This window comes from Colletes latitarsis, chromosome 8, assembly GCF_051014445.1.
Source record: "Colletes latitarsis isolate SP2378_abdomen chromosome 8, iyColLati1, whole genome shotgun sequence".
Lineage (NCBI taxonomy): Eukaryota > Metazoa > Arthropoda > Insecta > Hymenoptera > Colletidae > Colletes > Colletes latitarsis.
The window spans coordinates 27,484,435-27,508,407 of NC_135141.1; the positions used below are offsets into that span (position 1 = coordinate 27,484,435).

The 23,973-nt window shown below is 37.0% G+C and overlaps 4 protein-coding genes and 1 long non-coding RNA gene across 9 annotated transcripts in view; 2 read left to right on the forward strand and 3 right to left on the reverse strand.

Moving 5' to 3' along the window:
* Rdgb (retinal degeneration B) overlaps positions 1-14,107 on the reverse strand; it is a 32,133-nt gene extending 18,026 nt beyond the window's left edge. Inside the window, exon 1 of the mRNA XM_076771100.1 lies at positions 13,722-14,107. The gene's annotated coding sequence lies outside the window, so the exon portion shown is untranslated. The remainder of the gene's footprint in view (positions 1-13,721) is intronic.
* Positions 225-8,052, reverse strand: LOC143344751 (uncharacterized). The gene is made up of 4 exons (XM_076771133.1): positions 5,211-8,052; positions 4,406-5,029; positions 2,463-2,620; positions 225-1,539 (listed from the first exon to the last, which is right to left on the reverse strand). Exons 1-4 carry the CDS (start codon positions 5,371-5,373, stop codon positions 1,417-1,419), a joined length of 1,068 nt encoding a protein of 355 aa, XP_076627248.1. The 5' UTR covers positions 5,374-8,052; the 3' UTR covers positions 225-1,416.
* Positions 449-4,794, forward strand: LOC143344761 (uncharacterized). Of its 2 annotated transcripts, none has more exons than XR_013080136.1 (6): positions 449-588; positions 1,279-1,510; positions 1,675-1,883; positions 3,096-4,125; positions 4,420-4,604; positions 4,660-4,794. It is a non-coding gene; the product is annotated as an uncharacterized LOC143344761 (long non-coding RNA). The 2 variants fall into 2 exon arrangements; XR_013080135.1 differs by having other exon boundaries at positions 3,950-4,125.
* On the forward strand, positions 6,102-22,115 carry LOC143344752 (contactin-6). 4 transcript variants are annotated; one of them, XR_013080134.1, is made up of 8 exons: positions 13,878-13,997; positions 14,210-14,485; positions 15,295-15,585; positions 15,866-16,056; positions 16,131-16,260; positions 16,371-16,511; positions 17,599-17,898; positions 17,960-22,115. XR_013080134.1 is itself a non-coding variant. In XM_076771135.1 (7 exons), the coding sequence occupies exons 2-7, from the start codon at positions 14,443-14,445 to the stop codon at positions 17,760-17,762; spliced, it is 960 nt and encodes a 319-aa protein (XP_076627250.1). In that variant the 5' UTR covers positions 6,102-6,150; positions 14,210-14,442; the 3' UTR covers positions 17,763-22,115. The 4 variants fall into 4 exon arrangements, 3 of the variants coding, with proteins under 3 accessions (XP_076627250.1, XP_076627249.1, XP_076627251.1); XM_076771135.1 differs by lacking the exon at positions 13,878-13,997 and adding an exon at positions 6,102-6,150 and having other exon boundaries at positions 17,599-22,115; XM_076771134.1 differs by having other exon boundaries at positions 17,599-22,115.
* A 151-nt stretch (positions 22,116-22,266) lies between these two features.
* Rrp40 (exosome complex component Rrp40) lies at positions 22,267-23,928 on the reverse strand. The gene is made up of 2 exons (XM_076771138.1): positions 23,298-23,928; positions 22,267-23,213 (listed from the first exon to the last, which is right to left on the reverse strand). Exons 1-2 carry the CDS (start codon positions 23,486-23,488, stop codon positions 22,673-22,675), a joined length of 732 nt encoding a protein of 243 aa, XP_076627253.1. The 5' UTR covers positions 23,489-23,928; the 3' UTR covers positions 22,267-22,672.
* Between the last annotated feature and the right edge of the window lie 45 nt (positions 23,929-23,973).

The window sequence follows — 23,973 nt, forward strand, 5'->3', positions numbered from 1 at the left end:
GTATATTCCCGTCCCCCAATGGCCAGAGCAGTGATGAGATTTGAAACGCTTCGAATCGCTTCGATAAAATGGCGGAAAAATCGGAAAATCCTCGTCGTGCCTTGATCATCTTGATACTCTTGAAAGTTTCATTTATAAATAAGTATTCAATATCTCACATACTTCCATTATACGATCAAGAGTTTCTAAACATCGTGTCGTATTCGAATCCCTTTGACTGTATTGCAACATACAATAAAATTCAAAGTCCCATCACTAGGCCAGAGTAAACGTCTGTGACGTCAAAGAACATTAGGCGAAGTTGCCGTCACAATATGCACATGTACAGTGACGCAAGCGAAAGATTTCTCCGGGCGACGAAAGGAGGGGTATAGACGTGCTCGGGGAGTCTCGTCCAACGTTGACCTTCTCAGAGGATCCACATGTTCCGCATTCAACTTACGACAAACGAAAAGAACCGAGTTTTACGATCGTATTGCCCGATACGCAACATCTGAAATTCTTTACGACGTTAGAAAGGGTAGAAGCGACGTTAGAAACTTAACAAACCCTCAACCTCGGTGAAATGGCACAAATAAATGCAGACGTGTACGTACAATAGCTTAATATAATTGTATTGTGTCAGAGTGAACATAAATGTGGTTTGATATTTAGGTTTACATTCTGCGGAGAGTAGGTCAAGTACTGATTAGGTCTTGGTTCGATACGTCTTAACATCGTGTGCAAATTCCGTAAATTTTCCTCGACAAATTTAACACGGTTTTGTAGTTTCTGTCCTAAAAGAAAGCAAGGTGTTGTTATGTAGGAAAGTGTCGACAATTTATTTTTCGTTTCAAGATCGTATCGAAGCGACGCGTTGCAAACGCGACCGTGTGTATTCGTTTCTGTTAATTTCTTTATTGGATTCCCGATCGTACCGTATTACGCAACAGGGGATTAAACAATTTTTGCGACAATTTCTATTATGAAAGAATGGACATTCTATCGGGCTCGTTGTTGAACCGAGGAACTAATCTATAAAGATCGAATGCGGTCAGGCGGCAATAATCGGTGCGTTATTTTCATTGAACCGCCGGATATGTCGTATCCGGCACTCGAATACCGCACCGTTGCGAATAATTTAGCGTGCAACATCGAGAGGAAACATCATAGGGAAACGCATACTTTTAGGCGGTGCTCGTTTGCATAGTCGAGCTCAATTTGAAAGCTTTCTAGTTACGAAAAGGTTCAAATATTCGTGGAGGAATTTTCTAATGTATTTCCGTTGAACAATTTCAGGTGGATTCAGTGTCGGCGAACCGATCTATTTCGAGCCAATTTCCGGGACAATGAACGAACAATAAAACTGAGAATCTGCCCGCACGGTTAAAGCGATCTCATTGTCCCTTTTCTCTTACGTGCACCGCGGCGCGTTCGTTAATCCTTTGGTTCGCCTGTCTTCACTGCATTTGGGTCTTCCACTTCGTATCCGTGCGGGGATATTGGATTTAGCACGGGATTGTGGAAGAAGGTGTGTACGCCGTTGCCCCATGGGAAAGGCTATCGAAGAGAAATATTAATAAATTACCAGCGATGAGGCAAGGGTGTCGTGATCGATCTCGACGAAGTACAATATTATCAAACGCGAAGATACTTAATCCTGAATTAATTATTTTATTATTCGCTTCCTTTCAGAGTACTCGTTCGTTACGCGAATCTCGCATTCCTGAGCTTCCGATATATACGCTTTAAAAAGGTAAATTAGTGACGTCGTACGGAATCGTTGGAACGGAGATTGTTAGAATAAAAAAAAAAAAACGGAGGAAGACGTGTAACTGAGGCCGAAAGAACGAAGAAAGAAAAAAAATATCAAATTCCTGCGACAAAGAAGGCGGTCGTAGTCGGTAAGACTTCATTAATCGATTATGACGAGTGAAGCACAAACGGATTACGGTTTCCGAGATGCACGGAACAACACGTTTCGTTGGAAGGAAGTATCGGTTTAAAACTTGTATTCGTCGCGTAGAAATAAATGTACACAGTCAATTGATCCTAATTAACAGAGAACATGTCTTCGAAAGTTATTGCTCTTTTATCGTGGAAGGAATGTGCGCCAATTAGTGGCCGAATCTTGCGCTACTTCGCTATTAGAAATTACTTCATTATCTTCTTCCATGATAAAATTTACGTTCAACTGCTTTCTAGTGGTTTTCACTGAGACGTTTTCACAATTGACGCGATTATTATAACAACGAGAAATCGTTTCCTCGGCCACTAACTGAAAGGATTTCTGCCCCAAAGGGAAATCAGCCGCTGTGAATATCGAAATGGCAAAAATAACAACGATCGTGCGTAAAACAATGAAAATCCTTTCATACCGCACTAACCAGCGTTCTTTCCATGCGGAATCCGTTTGCCTCGCGGAAAGAATGCCGGTGCACGGCTGGCTAAAATCTTTGCAGAATGAAACGAAAAGGGGGCACCTTAATTATTCGACGCAGGTACGGAACGTCCACGAACTCGGGTCTCGGTTGTTTTTTGTTTTCCATTTCTCTTCTGTAAACGACGAACGACGTGACTATTAATGCCGGAATCGCCACGAAAAGCACCATAAAACGCCAGAATCTTTCCTTCCGCGAGTCTGCATTCGTACAAACATGGTCGTGTCGTTACTTCGTCTCGTCGCCAATTACCAGAGATAAAAATTCAACCCTGCGTGCATCCTAACCCTTGGACGAATACTCTCAAAGAATTATAGTAATTTGAAACAATGGCAAATCTATAAGTGCACAGAGAAAATAAACGATCATTCGTCGAGGAGTTTTTTTGTACAGGACGTCAAACGGAGCGATCCATAAACTTTTCCAACGCTTTCCCAGGTCATTTTAGACCAAAAAGGTCATATCCATTATAAGTCTATTTCCGTCCGTTATCGAGATAAGCATTGTTTAACCTTGACGTCAAGCGTGACGGTATTCGCTAGCTATGAAGACGTAGATGGCCTATAATGCTCGAGTCTACTTCACCGTTTCAAATACACTCTACTTTTATTCGCGACATCGAGTCGTGTTTTGAAACGCGGAAACCGCTAATATTTTATTCGTATCTGATTCTAGCAGCGGCGAGAGAAAACCAACGTGGTCGGATATCAACGGCGACAACCCAAAACCGCAAAGTTTCTCGTCTGTTCGCGTGTTAGGACATTTCAATGGTCACGGACGTCTGAAACGTGATATTTTTCGAACACGTCTATTAAATAATAACGAAACTCGTATCTAGTATATAAAACAATGATTTTGAACGGTTCAAAAATGTATGTCAACAGGTCATTCTGCCTCGCTATTTGCGACCTTACAAATTAATGTTCCTCTATTGTAATACGTTGTTCGTTCCCGATACTTTACTACAACTGAAATAAAACATTCGATGAAGGTACTGTTCGATGTTGAGTTGGCACCGTTTCCGTGCAAACAATCTCGGCCCAACTCGCGTGCACCGTTCGTCAAACATCACGTTTCGCAACGAGTACGAATTGCGTTTGCAGACGAAAGGTTGCCAATTCACAACATCTTTAGATTTTATATGCAAAAACGACGAGACGCAACGAGAAACAAAAGAACTGATGTGATTCGATAACGGATGAAAATAGATCCACAGTGTACACGAGATTCTTGATTCGGAATGACCTGGCAAACATGCTGTTAAACTATGTCGGTTATCTAGTGATAACTTGTATATATATACACACCTATTAACAGATATGGTATCTCGATGGCACATTATAAACGTTACCCAGCACTTCGTGCCGGGAAAATGGAGGGTAACAACAACATAATCGTTCAATTATTGATTAGAGAAAAACATAGACAAAGGACAGTAGTAGAAATTAGCCCATTTCGGCCTTGAGGGAAGATTCTTGTACAATAGCTCTGGAAATAACCGATACGAATTGCTTTTTAACTATTTCCAGATTTCTTTATCTTCGACTCAATGAATCTGGACGCATCGGTGGATGGTCGATAGTCGAAATACGATAAAATAGCGAGCAAAAATCGTACACGAACTTTTAGGGAGTCATTGGAAAGAGGAGAAAGAGGATTCATTTTGAAATCCGTTGTATCGGCGTTAATAATAAATTTTCTCCAGGTGCATGGAGACATTTTCAAACCAGTATACATACAGGATGTTCGGCCACCCCTGGAAAAAATTTTAATGGAAGATTCAAATCGTTCTAAAAAAATTATTTCCGATTGCAAGGGTTGATTATAATCATTTTTGATGAATATATATCCACCATCAAGAAATTGGTATTCTTGATTTTCGTCTTATTTTGGCCTCTAGAATCTCCCATTAAAATTTTTCCCAGGGATGGCCGAACACCCTGTATATTGAAAAGAGGACTTTCTTGTAGAACCGGTAGTGTTACCTTCGGGTTCGCAGTAATCATCCACGTTTATGCAACGAAAACGGTTCTTCGAGGCTGCGGACTCGGTAGGAGGGCAGGACTCGTCGCGAGGATCCTCGATCGACGTGGTGCACGGCTTGGAACATTCTTCAACGGGAAAGCTCGTGGAAAAGCCCGTGTCAGACTCCGTTTTCGAGTATTGGTTCTTGGAAGGTTCCTGGTACGCGGATGTCGTTTGATCGCAACACCCGTCTGACGTCGATTTTTTGTTGCAGGAGCTATCCTCGGTGGAAAAATGATTGCAAAGAGTATCGCGACGTGACGTCGTTCTACATAGGACGCCCTTCCCCGAGTTCCCACGCGACGAGAACTTCCTGCAAGCCGGATTGTTCGCGAAGGAATAAATGTTCGTCGTCGGATGCGATAACTTCCTCGTGCACGGACCGACGTATCCTACCGAAGGACAAATTGCCTTGGAGAATTTCCAAGTGTGGTAAATGGTCGCCAAAGCGAACTGCAAGGGAATCGACGTTCCCTTGCCAAGCAAGAAAACCCTTCTTCCGGGGCAATTCTTCGCTTCGATTCGTCGTTGGCGTTCGACTATGAAAGAGTTCCTCGATGATACACCGTCGGATACGTTTCTCTCTGAAACGAATTTTCTAATGACGCCAACGTGCTCGATTGTAAAGGTGAAACGCGTTCCTTTTAGACTACTCAGATTAGATCGAAATTAAAGTAAACAAAAACTCAACGTTTCGCTAGCGCTAAATAATACACGAGGAATTCTCTGTTTATTTGAAAACCGTTGTAAGAGGATCGAGTGTACCTCCGTTTATCGTTAACAATTTTCTTGCCAACGATCCGCGTCTCCAAGCGTCTTCAATTGGAATCTTCAGCTTCATCGACGAAGAAAGCAATACGTTGCTGGCGTTTGCAACGCGTGACGGCAACGAGATATTTAACCTACGCGAGAGATAGACCATCGCCATATTGCATTTTGTTTTATCGTGTCGATTTGCGAATAAGGTCGCGTTCTGGTTTTAATTCATTTTTTTTTTTTTTTCAAAGGAAACTGCGCGAGGTGTCATCAACTCGAGGACGCGATGTTTAAATCCCGATCGCGATGCACGCGGACTCTTTTGTCACGGAACTCGTTCGCTGTTGCAAATACGTTTCAGTAATTTTTCATACCTCGACTACAGACTTTCCTGCCCCCCTCTCCAAATGTAACGTAACAAATCGATTCAGCTCATCAAGCTGGAAAGTTGTTTGTACTTGTAAAATTACAATTTCTGGAATTTTTCAAAATAGAAAGCACGCGATGTTACAAATTAGATAACGTTAGTAATTTCCTAGGTACTTTGGTATACCAAACAGTACTCCAAATGCAGTTCCTCTGCGTCACGTTCGATTTGGGGGGCAAGTCGACGACACTGTCGCTTTGTTTCTCGTACAACTATGAGCGTAAATCGCGTTGCTCCCGTCGTATCTAATTGCTTCCATTTGGTATGTCGAGGTCGCGTATTTCGTTAAATTTTCTCGTTTCATTTTCCAGAACGAAGCAGGAACGTTCCTTTTGCGTTATCTCGATTTCGTGACTAGCGTCGGACTTCCTGCGGACGAACGTAGCTTGTATGACGTTTGTAAAACGACCGTATTTATAGCAATCTTTCCGCTCTTCCGTCTGTATTCGCTGCGAAGTTTTGTACTCGGTTTCGCGGAATATACGTGGTGCGATTCGAACGATCAACACGCGATCTCTTCAGGTACGTGCGTACTATATTTTCGATCGACTTTATTTATTCGTTTGCTCGCTATTAATGGAAAGAACAGTTCATCGATAATAATATTCGATATATAAATAAACAGAGAATATCTCAGGTTTCTAATTGGCGCGCAGAACTCGACGTGTTGTAAAATATCAGAACACGTAACGTGGCAGTTAATTAATTCACGCAAGAGTAATAAATTGGCTAGGATTCTGTGTTTTTCCAGAAACATTGATCGTAATATCAGATAAATGAACAATTTCAAGGCGCAGGCGAATTAGTGTGTTGTATAAAAATTTAATAATGGATACGTTTCTAAAGCGACGAGAGACACGGATAATGAGACCAAGAACTTTAATAGCTTTTCCAGCTATATTGTAGCAATGCTCGTTAAATGAGAAAGATGAAGTAAATAAAGTGCCAAGGGCCCTTATGCCATTTACACTGGTTAGAGACACCGAACTCAAAACATAATTATGACGTGTAGTCTCTATTTCTTTTTCTTTAAAGAACATTATATGACGTTTCGAGAAATTAAATTGGTATATTTTAAATTTTAGGCATCAGCCAAATCGATAAACTTCGTTTTTCTCGTACGAATTTTATCTTTGTCGATCTAAGGAGGACGAACGGCACGAATTGTACACGATGATCCAATATTTTTCTTAACTTCACGATATTTCCAAATATCTTGAGAAGAGATTCGCACGGTGGGATCGCGCGATCATTATAAATTTCTACGAAATAAGATTAATGGCCCGTGAGACATCTCGTGGGAATAAATATGTAGCAGGACAAATGGGACAGTGTGTAGCTTAAAATGTGTTTTATCGAAGCGCCAGAGTGTCTGGGATCAGTAGAGAGTAGTAAACACGTAGTCGATCGTATATCACACCCCTTGCTAACAAGCACGACACTGGGAAAATTATTTTCTCGTTAGTTTTTCCTCTCACGCGTTTCAAAAGAAATTCACGATCGCGGTTCTTGCAAATAAAGTAGTTCAAGAGGCACTTTCCTCTCTAATAACACTCTACAAATTAATTTATTCCATTCGTGCGTTTACATTTTGCGCTTTTCTTAATTCTCATATAAAACCGGATGGATCGATCCGATCGATCGGACACCGGCGGTTACTGCAATTCATATTATATTACGCGTACTAACAATCAGCGGTCACCGATGACTAACGAGTTCGATCTCTTTTATAAAAAGGTTTTAAATATTGAAATTCTTGTATGAAAATTTTCTTGCTCGCGAAACGATCGTTTGAGTCGACTACGCAACTAAAATGGAACGATGCATCACGATATATGTATATAAATCACATGCGACGTACGTTTAGTGGAACTTCTTCCAATAATTCATTCGATTACTCAAGAAATTGGCTAAAGATTAATAGAATCTGCTATGCTGGCTCAGCTTTTGGTGAAAAAGTCTCGGAATCTGTCACAGGAAAATCAACCCAATTAAAAATTAATTTAACGAACATCGCGTAAAGCGGACAAATGGAGAAAAATATTGGATTTTTCCGTTGCAACTGGTTGGACGTTCGGTAGTCCATCGATAAAAGTGAAGTATAGTTTTCAATGACATCGTCCAAGTATCGAAAGTGCAGAATGGCACGCAAAGCAGCAGAGTTATGAAAGAACCGATGACAGTAATTTAATGTCGCATGCACGAAGGACTCTCGAGATCCATTTCTTTCAATAAATCCATTCCTCGCGAAACCCGTAATATATTAAGTTCGCGAAGTAACTCCGAACTCCTTTGACATTATCGTACAAATTCCAAGGAAGTCCTCTCGTTCGTTTTACAATTTTTACGACTCCCGTAAAACTTAAAGTTCAAGGAGTACGCTATTCCCGTGCGTTCTCAAACATCGCGAGGATAGAAGGAGGAATATTTGAAGTAATGTCCTATCAAGAAGATGGTCAAATTTTTCGGCGAAATTAAAAAATTTCAAATCGTTACAAAAAAATTATCTTCAGTTGCGGGAGTCCATTACAATCATTTTCGATGAATAGACATACCCTTGAAATCCTACTCAGTTTCGAGAAAAAAATTCAATTAGGTGCCTAAATTTTTCAGAGAAAAAAAAAATTTCAAATCGATCTGAAAAAATTATTTTTAGTTGTGGGGGTCCATTACAATCATTTTTGGTGAATAGACATATCCCAGAATTCCTACGCACTTTCGAGAAAAAAATTCCTTACCGAAAATCTAATGTGTGGCCAGAAATAATAAATTTTTCCCAAGGTTGGCTGAACACTCTGTATATATTTACCTATAAGGAGAACCTCGTTGATAAATTATGCGGCCGTCGTTTTCTTCGTTCTAGAAGCGACAATCCTCCAACATTAAAGAGAAATAATAGCGTTGCTCGCTTACGTGAAAATAATCCACTGGAACTGGCGAGACTCGAGAAGTGAAATTACCAAGCGACGAAGAATGAAAGCAACAATTGGACTCTAACAATAGATGCTGGAGCAAAGAAGTAGAGTTCTGAGAATAGACCTGTCGATAGAGCAGACACTAAAGACACTTAGACGCGTCGCTGATTCGACGAATATAACGCAAATGAACTACGATTATAAATCAATCGACGAATTTAATAAACGGTATCAAATTTACACATTCAGAGTAAACACGATCGGTAAATGGGACATCGTATTAATTTACGGGATAATACACTCCGGGTTTCCAAGATAGACCCAGTTCTGAGATGACGGAATTTCAGGAGCATCGACGCTAATTAATGGCACACAATTAGCTTCGAGCCTCGTAGCTTCTATAAATTGGGCAATGAAAATCTACCGCAAATAAGATCACTATTCTCGTTCTATTTGAAATGTATCGATTGAAATTCCAGAAACAGAATCCGTGGCACACATTTATAAAATCATAAAAGTATCAAATTACTTACAAACAGTATGGCCGAATTTTCAATCTTTAAAAAATTCAAGCTGTTTATCCAATTCGAGCCTCATTTTTTAAACGAACCTGTGTTCAAGAGGGATTCGTATATTCTCTGAAACATTCTCTTATCTAGCAGACGTCTATTGGGAAAACGATTTGCATACAGACGTCTTGCCTCTGCTGAATTACATTCAGCAAGTCCATACATCAAATATTGTCAACCATTTCCTGGTTTGAATACTTATTCATTGTTTCTTCTAATGTGCAATAATTAATGAATTATTAAGTGCTCTTTTCAACGGAATTAATTAGTCTCGGTCCTAGAACGAAATAGTTAACAAGATTAAAAGATAGTAAGAAGTTACTGAACGTTATGTAACTGAGAAAACGAACAATCAAATTTCATTAGAAGTAGAAGCGTCGAAATTGTAATTACACGAGAAATCAGATAAAAGGAATGTTTTAGGATGAAAACATTCGGACGTGTTTCCGCAAGTAAATTGGGATTCCAACAAAGTAGACAGCGGGAGGTTGTGAAGTTAAACGATGGGGCTGAATATTTAAACGAAGTAGAAGTAGAGGATCCGGTCGCAGAGTAGGGGGTCGTTGAGCAGAGACAGATGAAGCAGTAGAGTCGAACGAAGAGCATGATCCTCACGATGAAGTCAGTTGAGTGAGACGACTGTTAGGTAATTGGTGCGAATTGAAGTCCTGTCGCAGAAGTAGAAGAGTGACCAGTAGTCAGTGTAAGGAAGTAAAACGACTGATATTTATTTTTGTTTATTATTTTATCGAACCAAGTGGAAAGGACTCGAGCCCATCGAGAAAATCCGTGAAAGTTTAAGAAACGCCGTTATCGAGGACTGTGAGAGCATCGTTTTCGTTCGTTTGGAAATAATCTACAAACACACGGAGTTCTCCGATCGCGGAGGACCAGACCGTGGTCGGGGAACCTCGACGATCGAGGGACGCGTAATGGAAATGACGATAATCATTCATCGACGATAGAGCAGGAAGAATCGGATCGGGTTCGCCGGGTGGCTCCTGGAAAACGGGGATACGTCGATGCGCCTTGCGCGGCAACCTTTGACATTTCGAGAGGACGGGTCGAAGTTTCCACCCTCTCCTGGCCTAGGTGCCCGTAGATATACCCCGTTTCCCGGCAGCCCGACATCCGGCTGAAAACGTGTATACATACATCGAGCGAAGAAGGCGGGGCCGGGAGGTGAAACGCTCCTGAAAAACCGAGGAGCCTTCGCGCGGGGATGCAGGGTAGTCTCTTTTTTTCTCCATTCAGAAGGGAGATCGTAATTGGAAAGTCGCGCTAAAATCCTTCGGCTACCAACGAAATTAGGAACCCGGTACCAAGGAGGAACTAGGTCGATGAAAACTTTCTTTGCCCTTTCATTTTTTTTTTTTTAACGAACGTTCCAATTTACGTGTAATTGCACGACGAACACCACGGGGCCGCGAGATTCTCCCAAACTGGCGTCCACCATTTTGGTCACCGAAGAACGGTACCATACGCGCCTGTCGCGATTGTTCCTTCGTTATTTTTAATGATTCGCTAGATTTCACGGGTCGCTTCTGCCCGAAGGTTCGACGAGATCACCTTTAGCTTTTTACGACAAACCCCGTAACCTTTTCCAACCTATTCTGCAGCGAGTACCGATACGAGCTCGTAAAGTAGAAGTAAAATATTTTTGCTCCGTTTGGAGCAGATCTCGCTTTCTTCAGACCACACACCATGCATTCGTAGTCCTTTCGACGTTATCACACTGCACATTCACGGTATCATACTGATTACATTTACACGATATAGTACAACTCTTACATACATACAAAACCAATCTCACAAATAGCGTTCAGGGAACGAATAATTTTCTTATAAACTTTCTCCTGTTGGTGTACTGTGGCGTTAGTCACGGTCGATTCTTGAAACGAACAAATAAATCTTCTGTGGTATCTCGTCGCGACCTAGCAACACCGTGAAACTTTATAAAAATTTTTAATACTAGATGAATATAAAGGGGATTTTATACAATTTTTAAAAGACAACATACGCCACAAATGTTTTAATACCTCAAAAACTGCCTGTTCGTCGCTCTGTGTATTTTGTCAATCATCTTTCTCCTATTGTGTAACCGGTGTTACTCACAGTCGACTACTATCTTCTATGACGGATGCTTTAAAACATCTAACATTGTATCTCTACAAAGATATTAGTTATTTAATTAACAATTATTCGTTTGTAGTTTTAAAGTTACTTTCTTTCAAACATCCGTCCAATGTTATTTGTAAAAGAAGCAGAATGAAAAGTAACGAATAACGAATTGTTATCTTCTGAGAGCTTGAGGACCTTCGTCAGCACGTTCGTGGACCCCCAGGGGTGCACAAACCTCAATTTAAGAAACAGTATACTCTACTGTTCCCATTTTGGACGTGCATTCTTTACGTTCCAACGATCGTGCTCCAAAATGTCCATCGGCAAAGGGTCAATCGGTAAATCCGTGCCACGTACGCATTAGACCGATTCTCGGAAAACTCAATTAACGCGGCAGCTTTGCCGCCACCGCAAATTGCAACTGCACAATGTGCAAACAGCGGGACCAGGTATCGAAATATCATCCGCGAATGAACTCTGTTTATCAGCTCTTATATCCGTGGCTCGAAAGCAAACAGAGGAGGCGTATCTCTTTCGAAGTGTTTCGACGTTTGGAAACTGGGACGATTTCGGTTGCAATGTAGCAGAAGAAAGCGCGATAATATAAAGTTCCAATCGAAGGAACTGCCTATAAATAACGGGTCTCCGATCTTCTAATCAACCAGGCTCTCGCGAACGAGACTGGAAAGGGAAAAAAAAAGAGTGAATATCGATGAATTATTTTTAGAGTTGAAGTTTCCGGGACTAAAAGCCATAAGAGTTCAGCGAACCTTCCGATATTGACTACGCGGTATAGATTCTATAAGAGGATTTACATTGCCCTGATTACGAGCTATCGTATGACTGCATTTGCATTACCTCCCTTAACGGTTCATTATCAGCGAAGTACATTACACTGACATTGAGATGTATTATACAGAATTTTAGGAAGGGCGATGCAACTGAAAATGGACAGAAACAAATTCGTCAGGATACATTTTGATGTTACGCAAAATTCGATTACTTACATATAGTTCACGAAGATATTCACGTCTGAGTTTTAGTCTTCTCTTGTCACGTATAATAACATTTTAATAGTTAAGAAATGAATATTCGTAGCACGAGGTAGAAACTGCTCCCTTGCACCACCTCTGGGTGCGCCACTGATTATAGACTATTCTTGTACATTGAATCTCTGGTAAGCTTAATGAACACCATTACCGGTAAAAATTGATCGAATTATTCCACTTTAATAGCGTTTTTATGGTTACCAAACATAGTAGTAGAGAATATTAATAGATTAAGAAAACTGAGGTGGTAAATGGTCACCTGGTCCAGGTGAGCCTGGTCTTAAAACGTATATTTCCATGAAAAATTATTTTGATACTTTCCTTTCTTGCAAATCGATAAACAAAAATACCGTATACTAAACGTCGTTTATTTGCAGAATACAATTTTGTTCATTTCTCTCGTAAAACAATTGAAACGTAAAGGTATATGTCAAAGATCTGCGGCCAGGCAGATTTGAATTCGATCGATCTTCCAATTCGTTGACGTCACTAGTTACGTCATATAGAGAAAGATGGAGAACGTCTGGTGAAACGTCAGCGACGCAGCGGGGTTTTCTAATTCTAAGTCCTCAAACGTTGGATACGATATAACAAAAATAAACAACTGAATTAGCGTACGACCTGCGTGATACATGGCGCACGATTTTCAACAAATATTCATTACCTTATTTTCTGCATAAAAGATACATTTTCTGTTCCATCAACCTTGAATACAATATCTCGGATTATATGTCCAGATCTCTATCCTGTCGAATAAAAATATTCCGCAAACTTTTTCATATTCGTTAACACTTTCAAGGATCTATCTCTTTCTCGTTAAGATTGTTATTCGATCCGTTGGACATAATTGCATACACATAATAAATTTCCTAGTTATTATACGATAACGCTACAACATAAATAATTGCATAGAAAGACAAAGGAGATGAACGGTGAATAGCGATGGATATAAAAAGGATCAATGTTGTTTGGACTGGTTTCTAGACGCTTATGACAGTAAACATTATGGCGGTGCTTCGTTCTAATTGCGTACTTTTAAAGACGCGGCGAATAAGAAAACTAAACGAACGGAAGAGCAAAGTATTTTCCGACTACGATAAACAGTTTCTCGAAAGTAAAGAAACGTTTACGATTTATGAAAAATTCCTTGCGCGCGATGAAATATATTTACAGAATATTTCATCGATTATATTCGATAATAACGCACAGTTATAAAGCTGCATTTGTTCCGTCACAACAAAAGACCGTCTACTTCTGATCGTTACATAAAATCAGAATCTTCGGTGCATAGAAATAGATAATTCGCATCTAGCCAACAATCTGTGTTTTTGTATAACCGGAAGTACGTAGTTGGCAATAGATCTGATTGTTAAATTCTTTAAAAAACCAAATCGATCATGGTACGGTGTGTCGCGTGCGGCATGCATGCACATACATACCAATTCAGGTACAGAATTCAACCAGTCCTCTTGTTTCATCGGTTCACTTGTATAATAGCGTTCACATATGCACACATACAGACGCGAGCAATCATACGCAACTACCGCGATTATCCCATTGCGAGGTGTCTATCGTTTTTGTCTGGTTAATCCTAACAGAGATAGAGAAAAAATATGGAGCAGCTCTTCCTCAATCAGTAAAGCAGATTCAACCAGTTCTATGATACGAGTATCGATGCACTTGTTCCCGCGTGTGCAGTGATCCAATTTAACGAGGTAACTAGCCATTTCTAGATATTTTCGATTGCTCGGAACAGTCAACAATTATAGACGCGCCGACCCGTCGAGCGTCACGATTATCAACCGGAAATTGTTTGGCATTCGAACGCGTGCGATGGGGTAGTTGTGACAAAGTTTTTTATCAGAATGTTTTCTTAATACGCATATCGCCTTAACAGCTGTTATTTTCATTTTTTGTGTGGTTGCAGCCCTGTTTTCGGATAAGGTTCGTAGCGTCGCCACGAGAGCGCGGCATCGGCAACTCAATAAAATCCAAAGAGCGCCGGACGGGCGGTGTTCCGCGAAGCGTGATGAGTTTGACAGCTCCCGCGTACTGAACGTCGTTCAAAAGTGAAAAATAAATCAATCAAAAGATGCGACCGAAAAGAAGTCCTTAACACGTTTCCGTATGCATCCACGCGAGACCGTCTAATATGGCAGAATGGTTCGGCATAGAATTATCACGCTGATACTCTTTCTGGCAGGTAAGAAGCGAGAGATTCGTTCAGGCGTAAGTGCACCTGCCGATCAATGTGACACTGTATGTTCGGTCTTTGTGCGCTTGTATACGTGCACCGTGCAAATCGGGCTAAGTGCACGATCGTTACGATTCAGGGTCGAGTTATGCAAATTTAACAGAGTATCTTGTTTTTGCACACGTCTAATCTGCCTTTTGAGCGATCTTTATCCTTGCGTTTCGCCAAGTCCATTGATCGGCAGAACGTCGCGACAATGTTTAATTTTTCTATTCGATTTTATAAATTGCACGTTCTGAATAGGTCTATGAAATAAATGAAATTATTCGCAAAAAAATATATACCCTTTATATTAAATTACACGACGCATCGTAAACATCCAAATCGAGAGCGACGAGCGACGGTCACCATATCTGTTGCCCGGACGAGTTTAATATTTTGATACGCTTTGATTCTTTTCTTTTTTTTTTCTTTTTTTTTAAATAATGAATTTACAGACACGCATTTATATTCTATTTATACAATTTCAATAACTTTACAATTTTCTATTATGCCAAAAATTATTATAAAATTATTTTCAATTAGTTCACAATATAGATTTAGAATAACATTTCCATAGGACATCTTTTAACAGATTGTGCTAACAATTATGTTTTAAAAAAGTATATTTATGAAAAGAAATACTAAAATATATTTAAGTATACGTTATATATTATTTATTTATTAAGTTGTAGTACATTTCTTTAGATTTATATTTATGTTTAATTAAGCAGTCTATGTTTAATTGCATTAGTCGAATAATTTGTTGTAATATTTAGCATGGCAGGAAGCAGTGACTTTGGTGCCAGTACGTTCTGTTGCTATAGACATTGGTCAGAACTTGACTTTACCATGTGCAGAAGAAGATGCACTACCACACTCAGGAGAATCTGTTGGAATGATGTGGATAAGGGAGGGACGCGAAGATGGACAAATTGAACGACTAAAGGTTGAGCCTAATGGAGCTTTGGAACTTATCAATGTTAGTACAGATGATGCTGGGAACTACTCATGCACTTTGGACGATGATCATGATGCTGTCAAGACTAGAATAAACGTACAAGTTAGAAGTAAGCTGTTAAATTTGTTAACAGTTATGGTAAAATAATTTACACTACAGGTATCGCTTGAGTTACGCGGTTAATTGGTTTCCGCGTAAATCGAGACTCAGAATTAGTCTCTGAAATATATACAAACATATTTTCTTTTTAAATAAAATTGCTCCAAAACCGCGTAACTCGAGCATTGCCGGTATTTTTTTTCCGCGTAACTTGAAATTCGCGTAACTCAAGTACCGCGTAACTCGAGGGATACCTGCATAAAATAATTATAATTTTATTGTGTCTCCAGCTCCTCCTCCAGCCTTACACAATGTATGGGTAAAACCATCTACAATATTGGCAAATATTCTTTGGGAAGTAGCTGGCACAGGTGGTTATCCTATCATAGATTTCACTGCCGAATATCGTCTTAAACCGAATGTGGGTGAAGAACCAGAAGACTGGAAGCCTATTGTTCCGACGCACATTCCTCCAAATTCTGTAAATGACCTTTCTCTGAAGCAAAATAAATCGTTTATTGTTGGCAACTGTTACTTAAACTTATGGGTTTATAGAGGCAAATTGATGTGTATCACTTGGTGCCAAACACAACGTATTCTTTCCGCGTGTGGGCAACAAATCAGCTAGGAAGAGGGGAAGTTGTTGAAGTTGAAGGTCATACTCATCACAGTATCGAAGAACTAGGTACACAATTTAAACATAGTTACAGTATGGAATACGACTGCATGTAAATAATTTAATATTCATATAAAATTATATTATAGTTTATTATTTATAATTGACAATTATTTCAGAACTTGCCAGACATTTCTTAACAGGTGTAGAAAATTTTGACACTCGCGTCTGGGTGGCAGCGGTAGGCATAGTTATGGGTACACTTATGATTCTTGGTATAGGTACTTGTTACCTCCTCTATCGTGAGTGCAAAGTACCCTGTAAGCATTTCCTGGTAACTTTATCTAAGAGCTTTTGCTTCTACTCTTTCTCTTTCATGCTATTTATTTCTGCTGATAATAATCACTTTCTACCACGCAAATAAACCGACGTAGAATAATGCTACATCATTTAATTTTAAAAATGAATATGAATTCGTAACATACTTATCTAGTGGAGAAGATCCGCAGCAGAAACGATAGCATCACTAACCACTTAACTTATCTATGGCCCTGATCTCTAGCTTTCTTTACATCAGCCATTCTCCCTTCAATCAATTTAGTGCTATTCTAATACAGTGCCAATTATCTTCCACTGATATTTCCCTACTGCAAGCGCTCTGCAAATTTATTAGCGTTTGACGAATTATCTAGTATTTAACTTTAAAAATTTACTAGCATTTAATCAATTTTCTTGCGATACAAATTTAACAATAACACTTTCTTAACTTCTGCACTAAACACTTTACAACATAAGGCACTAAAATAATCTATAACATATTTTTACCTTTTCTATACAGTTTGCCTGTCAGTAGCACCTTTTACACTCCTTATAGGAATGAAACCTGAAAGTTATGAATGGACTTCATCAACCACCAAACTTACTATCTGTCTACTAACAAGGAACTTCATTACCCTACCTTTTACTAATTTTGTAAGATACGTTATGTTTCTAATTAATAATAAGCTTTGGTGGTTTGTATAAAATTTGTTATGCAGAATGATTAGTGCCATGAATAGAAAGTATTGTAATAGTAATAGAGCATTATGGCCTAGATAATAATATGTGCTATTAGTAAATCTTTGACTGTATAAAATGTAGGTCAAAGGTGGCACATACATTTGCTGGGTAAATAATGTGTTGATTCATAATCTCCTAAACAAAAATTTCTTTAATTTACTCGTTCCGTATCAATTACGTGCGATGTACAAATAAAATTTACCTTTAACTTGAAATATTCGATTAATAATAAATAAAATATAAGATATGCACATAGCCCAGCAAAATACTGGTACAAGGGAGAGGGTAGAAGCTAATATAACTCGTGGCCCAGACCAATGAAAATTAATCTCCGTTCCCGAATTGCAGCGCAGCTGGAGGAGCAGGAAGTGATTGAACTTGTTCCCAACATCATTCTGAATCCAGGATTTTTCGACGAAAGAACAGAACACATTCCACAAGACGAAAATTTCAACAACCAAACAACCACACGTTTGAACAATAACAGCGTCGTACAACCTAGGCGACTTTAGCGATTAAATACTTAGGTTTTTGTGGCTTTTTTTATTAACAAGTGGCTTGAGCACAATTTATGTGTCACCTTAAACGTAAGTAACTGGGATTACAAAAGGCCTCGAATCCGTGAAGCGTTGCAATACTTAGAGTCAGGTAAGCGATAAAAGTAACAACGGTCATCGTGGAAATTAAGCCTGTTTATATTTATAACCAGGAAACTGAGGAACTGACATCGTTCATTCTGAGTGTTCTAAGGAAGCAAATTTTTCACTTACAATACAATGTTAAGTGTTCAAAGCATATGTAAGACTCTGCTAGGTTTTGTGAAACGGAGTAGCATATTTTTGAGAAAGTTTACCAGGATGTTCTATCACTATAATTCGATATACCATTGCTCATTAATCGAGCTTAAAATAAAGAACTCCTGTAAGCCGAAAAATATTCTTAGTAAGACTCTAATTCTAAGAACGAAAACCGACATTTTTGGGAAACTGAACTCACGTGACATTAATATTAGTGGCAAAACTTCCATCTTACATTCGGCACGGATGTAACGTGTTTTGTACACAATTATTTTTAATCGTTACTATGGAGCATAAACGAAATTTTAATGGACAATATCATACAGGGAGTAAGATTTTGTCAGCAATACAGATCATCCAATGAGAGATTTCGTTAGACATGAGGTACGATAAAGGCTTGCTTACTGCCGTTTTAAGGTGTGCAGAAGTCGTTGGTAAAAAAGTTCCTTTTTTGTGTCTTTACAAAGGTTATTGTTTTTTTATTTATTATTATAAGAATGCGCTTGTTTTTAGAGAATATTTTGGTATATTTTTCCCAAAGAACTTAACGTTACGAAACTTTATGCACAGTATGTTCTTTCTGGTAAAATCCTGCGAATCAGAGAGTGTACAATGTACAGACCATAGTACTCTAATTGTAAAGATAATTCTACTATGTTAACGTTATTTATAGCGACATTATATTCCCTATACTTTTAACTTTGCATGTGATCATACAAATAATGTTTAATGCTTCAACATGCTTTTGCACTACTTTAATAACAAATGCAATACTGCTACTGAATTATAATAAGCTGTAAAATCAAATTTCATCAAAAACGAAATCTTACAAAATACAAAATAGCACAATTGCATAAACGATAAGTTTCAGTACATGAAGTTGTTGGAAAAAAAAATCCATTAGTCTCCGTGATATTCAGCAAGTAATCATTACTCGTGTACACTATGCAGTTCGGTTAGGATCACTTCATTCAAGTTAGCAGTAAATATAGAGCAAAAGTAGAATAAGTTAAAATATTTTGGATATCATCTTTGATAGAATCATGTTTGATAATCAATCATTGAAACAGGTCTTTTCCAAGTATTCATTTGTAATGAAACATATTATCATCTACTCAAGTTACATACAAAAATTAACTTAGTCAATGAATAAGGTTGATGATTTTGATAAGAGTTCTTCCTGTACAAAAAAATATACAATTATTTTCCACAATTTACAAGTAGTACCATATCAGAGTTTGTCATTGCATAACATTCATTACTAATATAAACGTTATAGTAGCAAGTGTTTAGAGTAGAGGTATTTCTTAGGTAAAGAAAAAAAAACAAATTTATTTTAACGATTGCTGTGAATATTTTGAATGATTTTCTTCTCAGAAGAAAAATTAAAATATATGTTCTTTTACATTAATTTCTTTCTCGAATTAATTTCTATTAAAATACTCCAAGTGATGAACATGGAAATGGTTGTGGAAATTGATTCTCGTCTATATTAGTCTTTCACCTATTATTAGTAAAGCTCATAACGTCAGAAACATAATATCTTAACGATTCTACTTAAAACAATTATGTAAGTCTTGCTTTTGTCAATACGAGAAACTGACAAAAAGCAATTTGGTGCACGCAGGTTGTATAAAAATTGGTTGTGCGTTGTTACATTGAAGCTTTATGATCTGTTCCTCCCTTGTGCATAATCTTATAGGGGTGAACAGATTCAGTTCGGCTTCGTACTATGCACTCTGTGTTGTGAATGGTATATAAATATATACGCGCTAATGAAAATTAATAATATGATAATAATAATAATGATAATGATATAAATATATATATTTATATAGCCGAGGCATCATAATATTTTAGCTATAAGCAAAGACAATTTTTTATATAAATAATAATTATGCTGGAATGCAATGATAATATTTATCTACATATTCATATAGGTAATTTTGTGTTATAATATCGAGCTTCAAGAGTGATCTAGTAGATTTGCTCGTTAAGAGTATTTCATGTAGAATATCATGTTCCTCTTTTCTTTTAAAATGTCATTTTCGAAATTTTTCTTTTCAAAGATTTTTTTACAACACAAAATTTTGATCAGTGATATATTCTTAAAAATCAATACTGCATATACGACAATTGCAGTCTTTTTCTATAAAGAGATTATTTTTTCTTTAACAAGTTATAGTACTTCATGACACGACCGCGTTTCATGCACATTCAGCTACGAATATAATCACCTGTTTCTGCTGGCATATATAACAATAGGTGTACTATAAATTAAATGTTTAATTGTCTCTATCAAAGCTATCTGGTGAAGGCATAGGTTTTTCATTTAGTGGCATTAACATGGTGAAGCCTGATGAAAAAAAAAGTATAAATGTAACTTGGTGTATGAAATGAAAAATTATTCTTATAACTACCAGCTGCTACAAGAACTAACAATAAAGCTTAGTCTTCTATGTTTAGGGTTCTGCCATTGCATACAGTAGAAGATCTGCATATCTACCTATGCAATATAGGATGTTCATAAAATGACTTTTATCATGTTAGGAATACAATCATTAAAGTAATATCATTAAAGAGTAAATAGTAAGGTAACGATCACGATTTGTTTTTTAATAATATAATAGTATTTTGTTAATATCATGTGAAATATTTCTTTTTTTTTTCTTTTTAATTAGGTATTTCAAATTGACTGCAATAATAATGTTGAAATCAAAAACACATCACTAAATTTAATTTTGCAATAGAATGTTTTTTATCTTTCTATGCCAAAAAGTTGTTCTGATGCTATAACATTGTAACATAGATATATTTTTATGAGGTAGATGAAGATTATATAAACTAAAATCTATATCTACAGTGATGATGGCAGATATTTTATGTTTATATTACAAGTTACATAAATCCTACGAAAAATTTATAATCTGTCAAATTACTAATTGCAAAGTTATTTTTATTTTATCTGACGATTTTTTTGACTTAATTTTGTTTCACATCTAAGATTACACATCTCTAAAATACAAACGCTATTAAGCACAACGCGTGCATAGCATTGACCATTACACATTAGTAGCTAAAGGTATTGCATTAATATATTTACTTGGCATAGCACACTCATGTGAAATATATACTAAGTAATGCACGATACCATAGAATAGTAATAATGGTTGCCGGTAGCACCAAGAATCGTCCCTAACATACATATTGCCTGCCTATGACATACCAGAGAAAGAAAAACTCAATGTGGTTTTTACAAAAAGCTGTAACTCTTCTCAGTTTCGCATGTAAGATTTTTATATAACATGTATTTACAAACAAAAGCAATTGTAAATACTAACATGTTTTTAAATTCTTTACTTTTTGTAAAAACTACACGTCTGTCATGTCATTGTCTATTAGAGTAATAACATTAATTTTATATCCTTACATTAAGTGATGGTAAAAGAGATTTATAACGATAATTCCAGAAATAATGTTATACGAAATAAGTATTAATCTTTGTATTAGTTTTATGTTAAGTTACCATATTGTGTACTATCTATCACATCCAAAGCGTTTTTGATGATTTCTTTAAGTAAATTAAATGTTTGTTCCATAGAAAAACAAAAAGATAGGTAGGAAACGAAATTTGTATATACTACTACACATTATTGTTTTATTTCTATATTTTGTATAAATTGTTAAACATGCACACTTGATTATATTAGTTTACTTTATTTACGCCAAATATACTATGTCAGATTGTTGTTATTTAAAATCTAATAACACTCCACATACATTTAGAATTATTGTTCATGCTAAATCAGTGTTATTTTAGTTTTTAACTATTTTATGAAGTTATTCTATAGCCATTATATGTGGTTATAGTGTTTAGAAAAATGTTTTTCTGATACCAACATATTTACAGTTTATTTTATAAATTATAAACAATGCACATTCCATCACGTACAAAATCTGTATTACAAACAAACAAAATATGAAACTGTGTAATATGCTTGATTTAAAAATTTATTAAATATTTTTGTGGGGCAAAAAATAAAGAAAGTCAAGGTTGTGCTTGAATAACTGATACTATCATTAGAGTGTAGCTTTCACACTACAGTTAAAAGACACTAGCTACATATCAGAAAATATAGCGAAAATCGGTTTATTCACTTTTACACTTACATGTAGACACTGATAGTGAGCAATATTTTACAAAATCTTTAGAAACGAGTGCTTTATAATAACATTTTCATGAAAATACTTTTCAATATTTATTCTAATTTTTTATCAAAATAATTTATGTATCAAATAATGTTCATTATTAAATTGCAATCAGAATAAGAAATACAAGTAGTATGAGAATTCAAGTATATTTTCTTTAATAGAAGTTCATTACTAATAGTAATATTTGCATTTTCTTTCTATTATCATAGCAGTGTACATGACCAACATACATAATGATACTGTATGTACTACGTGTAGTTCTAATTCTACATTTTTATCACGATGGTTGTCACGATGGTTGTCGCTATAATCGCCAGGTTTCATATAAGAAATCATACAGATTTATTTATAAAACTCATTAAATATATTGGTATAATAAATAATCATTCGTAACAGATGGCTGTTTCTATTTATTATGATTCATCCATGTTGTTCGATTGTGTTAAAAGTAAGGTTTTTTCAATATTTGAACATAGCTTTTCTATGTCACTAGGTGCAGCATATTCTGCAGCTAAAATAGCATTTGCCACTGCTATTGTTTCTTGAATAGTTCTTGCTTTAACCCATATTCTACCATTCATTCCAGCTGCTACCTCAAATGCCTGACTATGTGCCAGCTTATTGAACAATGAAAAATTGGGGTTCAATATTTTTCTGATGAGGCTCAAAGAACAATTAAAAAGCATGCCATCTGATGTCAAAGCACCTAAATTCTTTTCTTTGCCATGAGAATCTACGCATACAAGTTCTGCTTCCATATCTTTACTGGCAACTAGAAGCTTGGCAAAAACAAGATCACCAATTTGTACATCAGGACGATTTTTCTTAGTTGCACCTTCAAATGCAAGATATGAAAGAGATGCATGTTCACTGGCTCCTATATCTACTTTAAAAATGTCACCTGCTTTTTGTGTTATTATACCAACTACATTTTCTCCGCGATTTGGTACGTACCTGTAAATTGTAATTACTTGTTATCTAAATACACGTTTAGCCTATCTCTAGTACAAGGTACATTGTTAGATAAAATTTAGTTACCGTTTCTGATAACAATCCACATAGTATATGGCTGGATCTCTTTTCTTCAATATACCTGCTTTGTACGCGTAAACTGTATCAACTTCACGACGAAGTCCAGGCCCCAAAACTATCGTTTCCTTTTTCATAACTTCTGCGATTTCCTTCACAATATCTCCAGGCATTATTACATCTCCTAAGTTAACTTCCATTGTCTTTTAAAGGTAAATAACTTCTTCGAGTTACAGTACAAATTCGATATTAGCGGTTATAAATGTGTAACACTTATCGACACATTTTACTAACGCATATTCATAAACAATATCTATTAAAAAGATGTACTATCTTCTAATAGAATTATATTGCCAGTATATTTTGTGAACATAGCTTTTTGGTTACATTACAACCGCCACGTGCGTTTTGTCGTGTGACAAATTCAGTATGCATTCCAGTGCGTTCTGCTAGTTTCTCGCGCGCTCGCTCGAAAATGAGACGCGATTGCGCAGTTGTAATTTCCATTAATTGATGCACTCGATCGTATAATATTTATTATAAAAATTGTACTTAATTCCAGTTAGAAAATAAAGCTTTAATCGAAAGCAGTAATCACTTACAATGATAATAATATCAAATTTCAGGTAATTTCTGCAATTGGATCGATCTACGAGTAGAATAATGTTGTTGCCGCGCGAACCGA

What these genes read in the sequence shown, in the direction of transcription:
- LOC143344751 (XM_076771133.1), bottom strand. Translation starts at nt 5,373, where the DNA reads ATGGCGATGGTCTATCTCTCGCGTAGGTTAAATATCTCGTTGCCGTCA. An exon ending in ATTGTTAACGATAAACGGAG is followed by an intron (nt 5,030 to 5,210) that starts GTACACTCGATC and finishes AATTCGTTTCAG; the next exon opens with AGAGAAACGTATCCGACGGT. An exon ending in ACCTGCGTCGAATAATTAAG is followed by an intron (nt 1,540 to 2,462) that starts GTGCCCCCTTTT and finishes TCTCTTCGATAG; the next exon opens with CCTTTCCCATGGGGCAACGG.
- LOC143344752 (XM_076771135.1), top strand. Translation starts at nt 14,443, where the DNA reads ATGGTTCGGCATAGAATTATCACGCTGATACTCTTTCTGGCAG. An exon ending in CGCACATTCCTCCAAATTCT is followed by an intron (nt 16,057 to 16,130) that starts GTAAATGACCTT and finishes ATGGGTTTATAG; the next exon opens with AGGCAAATTGATGTGTATCA. An exon ending in TCGTGAGTGCAAAGTACCCT is followed by an intron (nt 16,512 to 17,598) that starts GTAAGCATTTCC and finishes CCCGAATTGCAG; the next exon opens with CGCAGCTGGAGGAGCAGGAA.
- Rrp40 (XM_076771138.1), bottom strand. Translation starts at nt 23,488, where the DNA reads ATGGAAGTTAACTTAGGAGATGTAATAATGCCTGGAGATATTGTGAAG. An exon ending in GTGGATTGTTATCAGAAACG is followed by an intron (nt 23,214 to 23,297) that starts GTAACTAAATTT and finishes TACAATTTACAG; the next exon opens with GTACGTACCAAATCGCGGAG.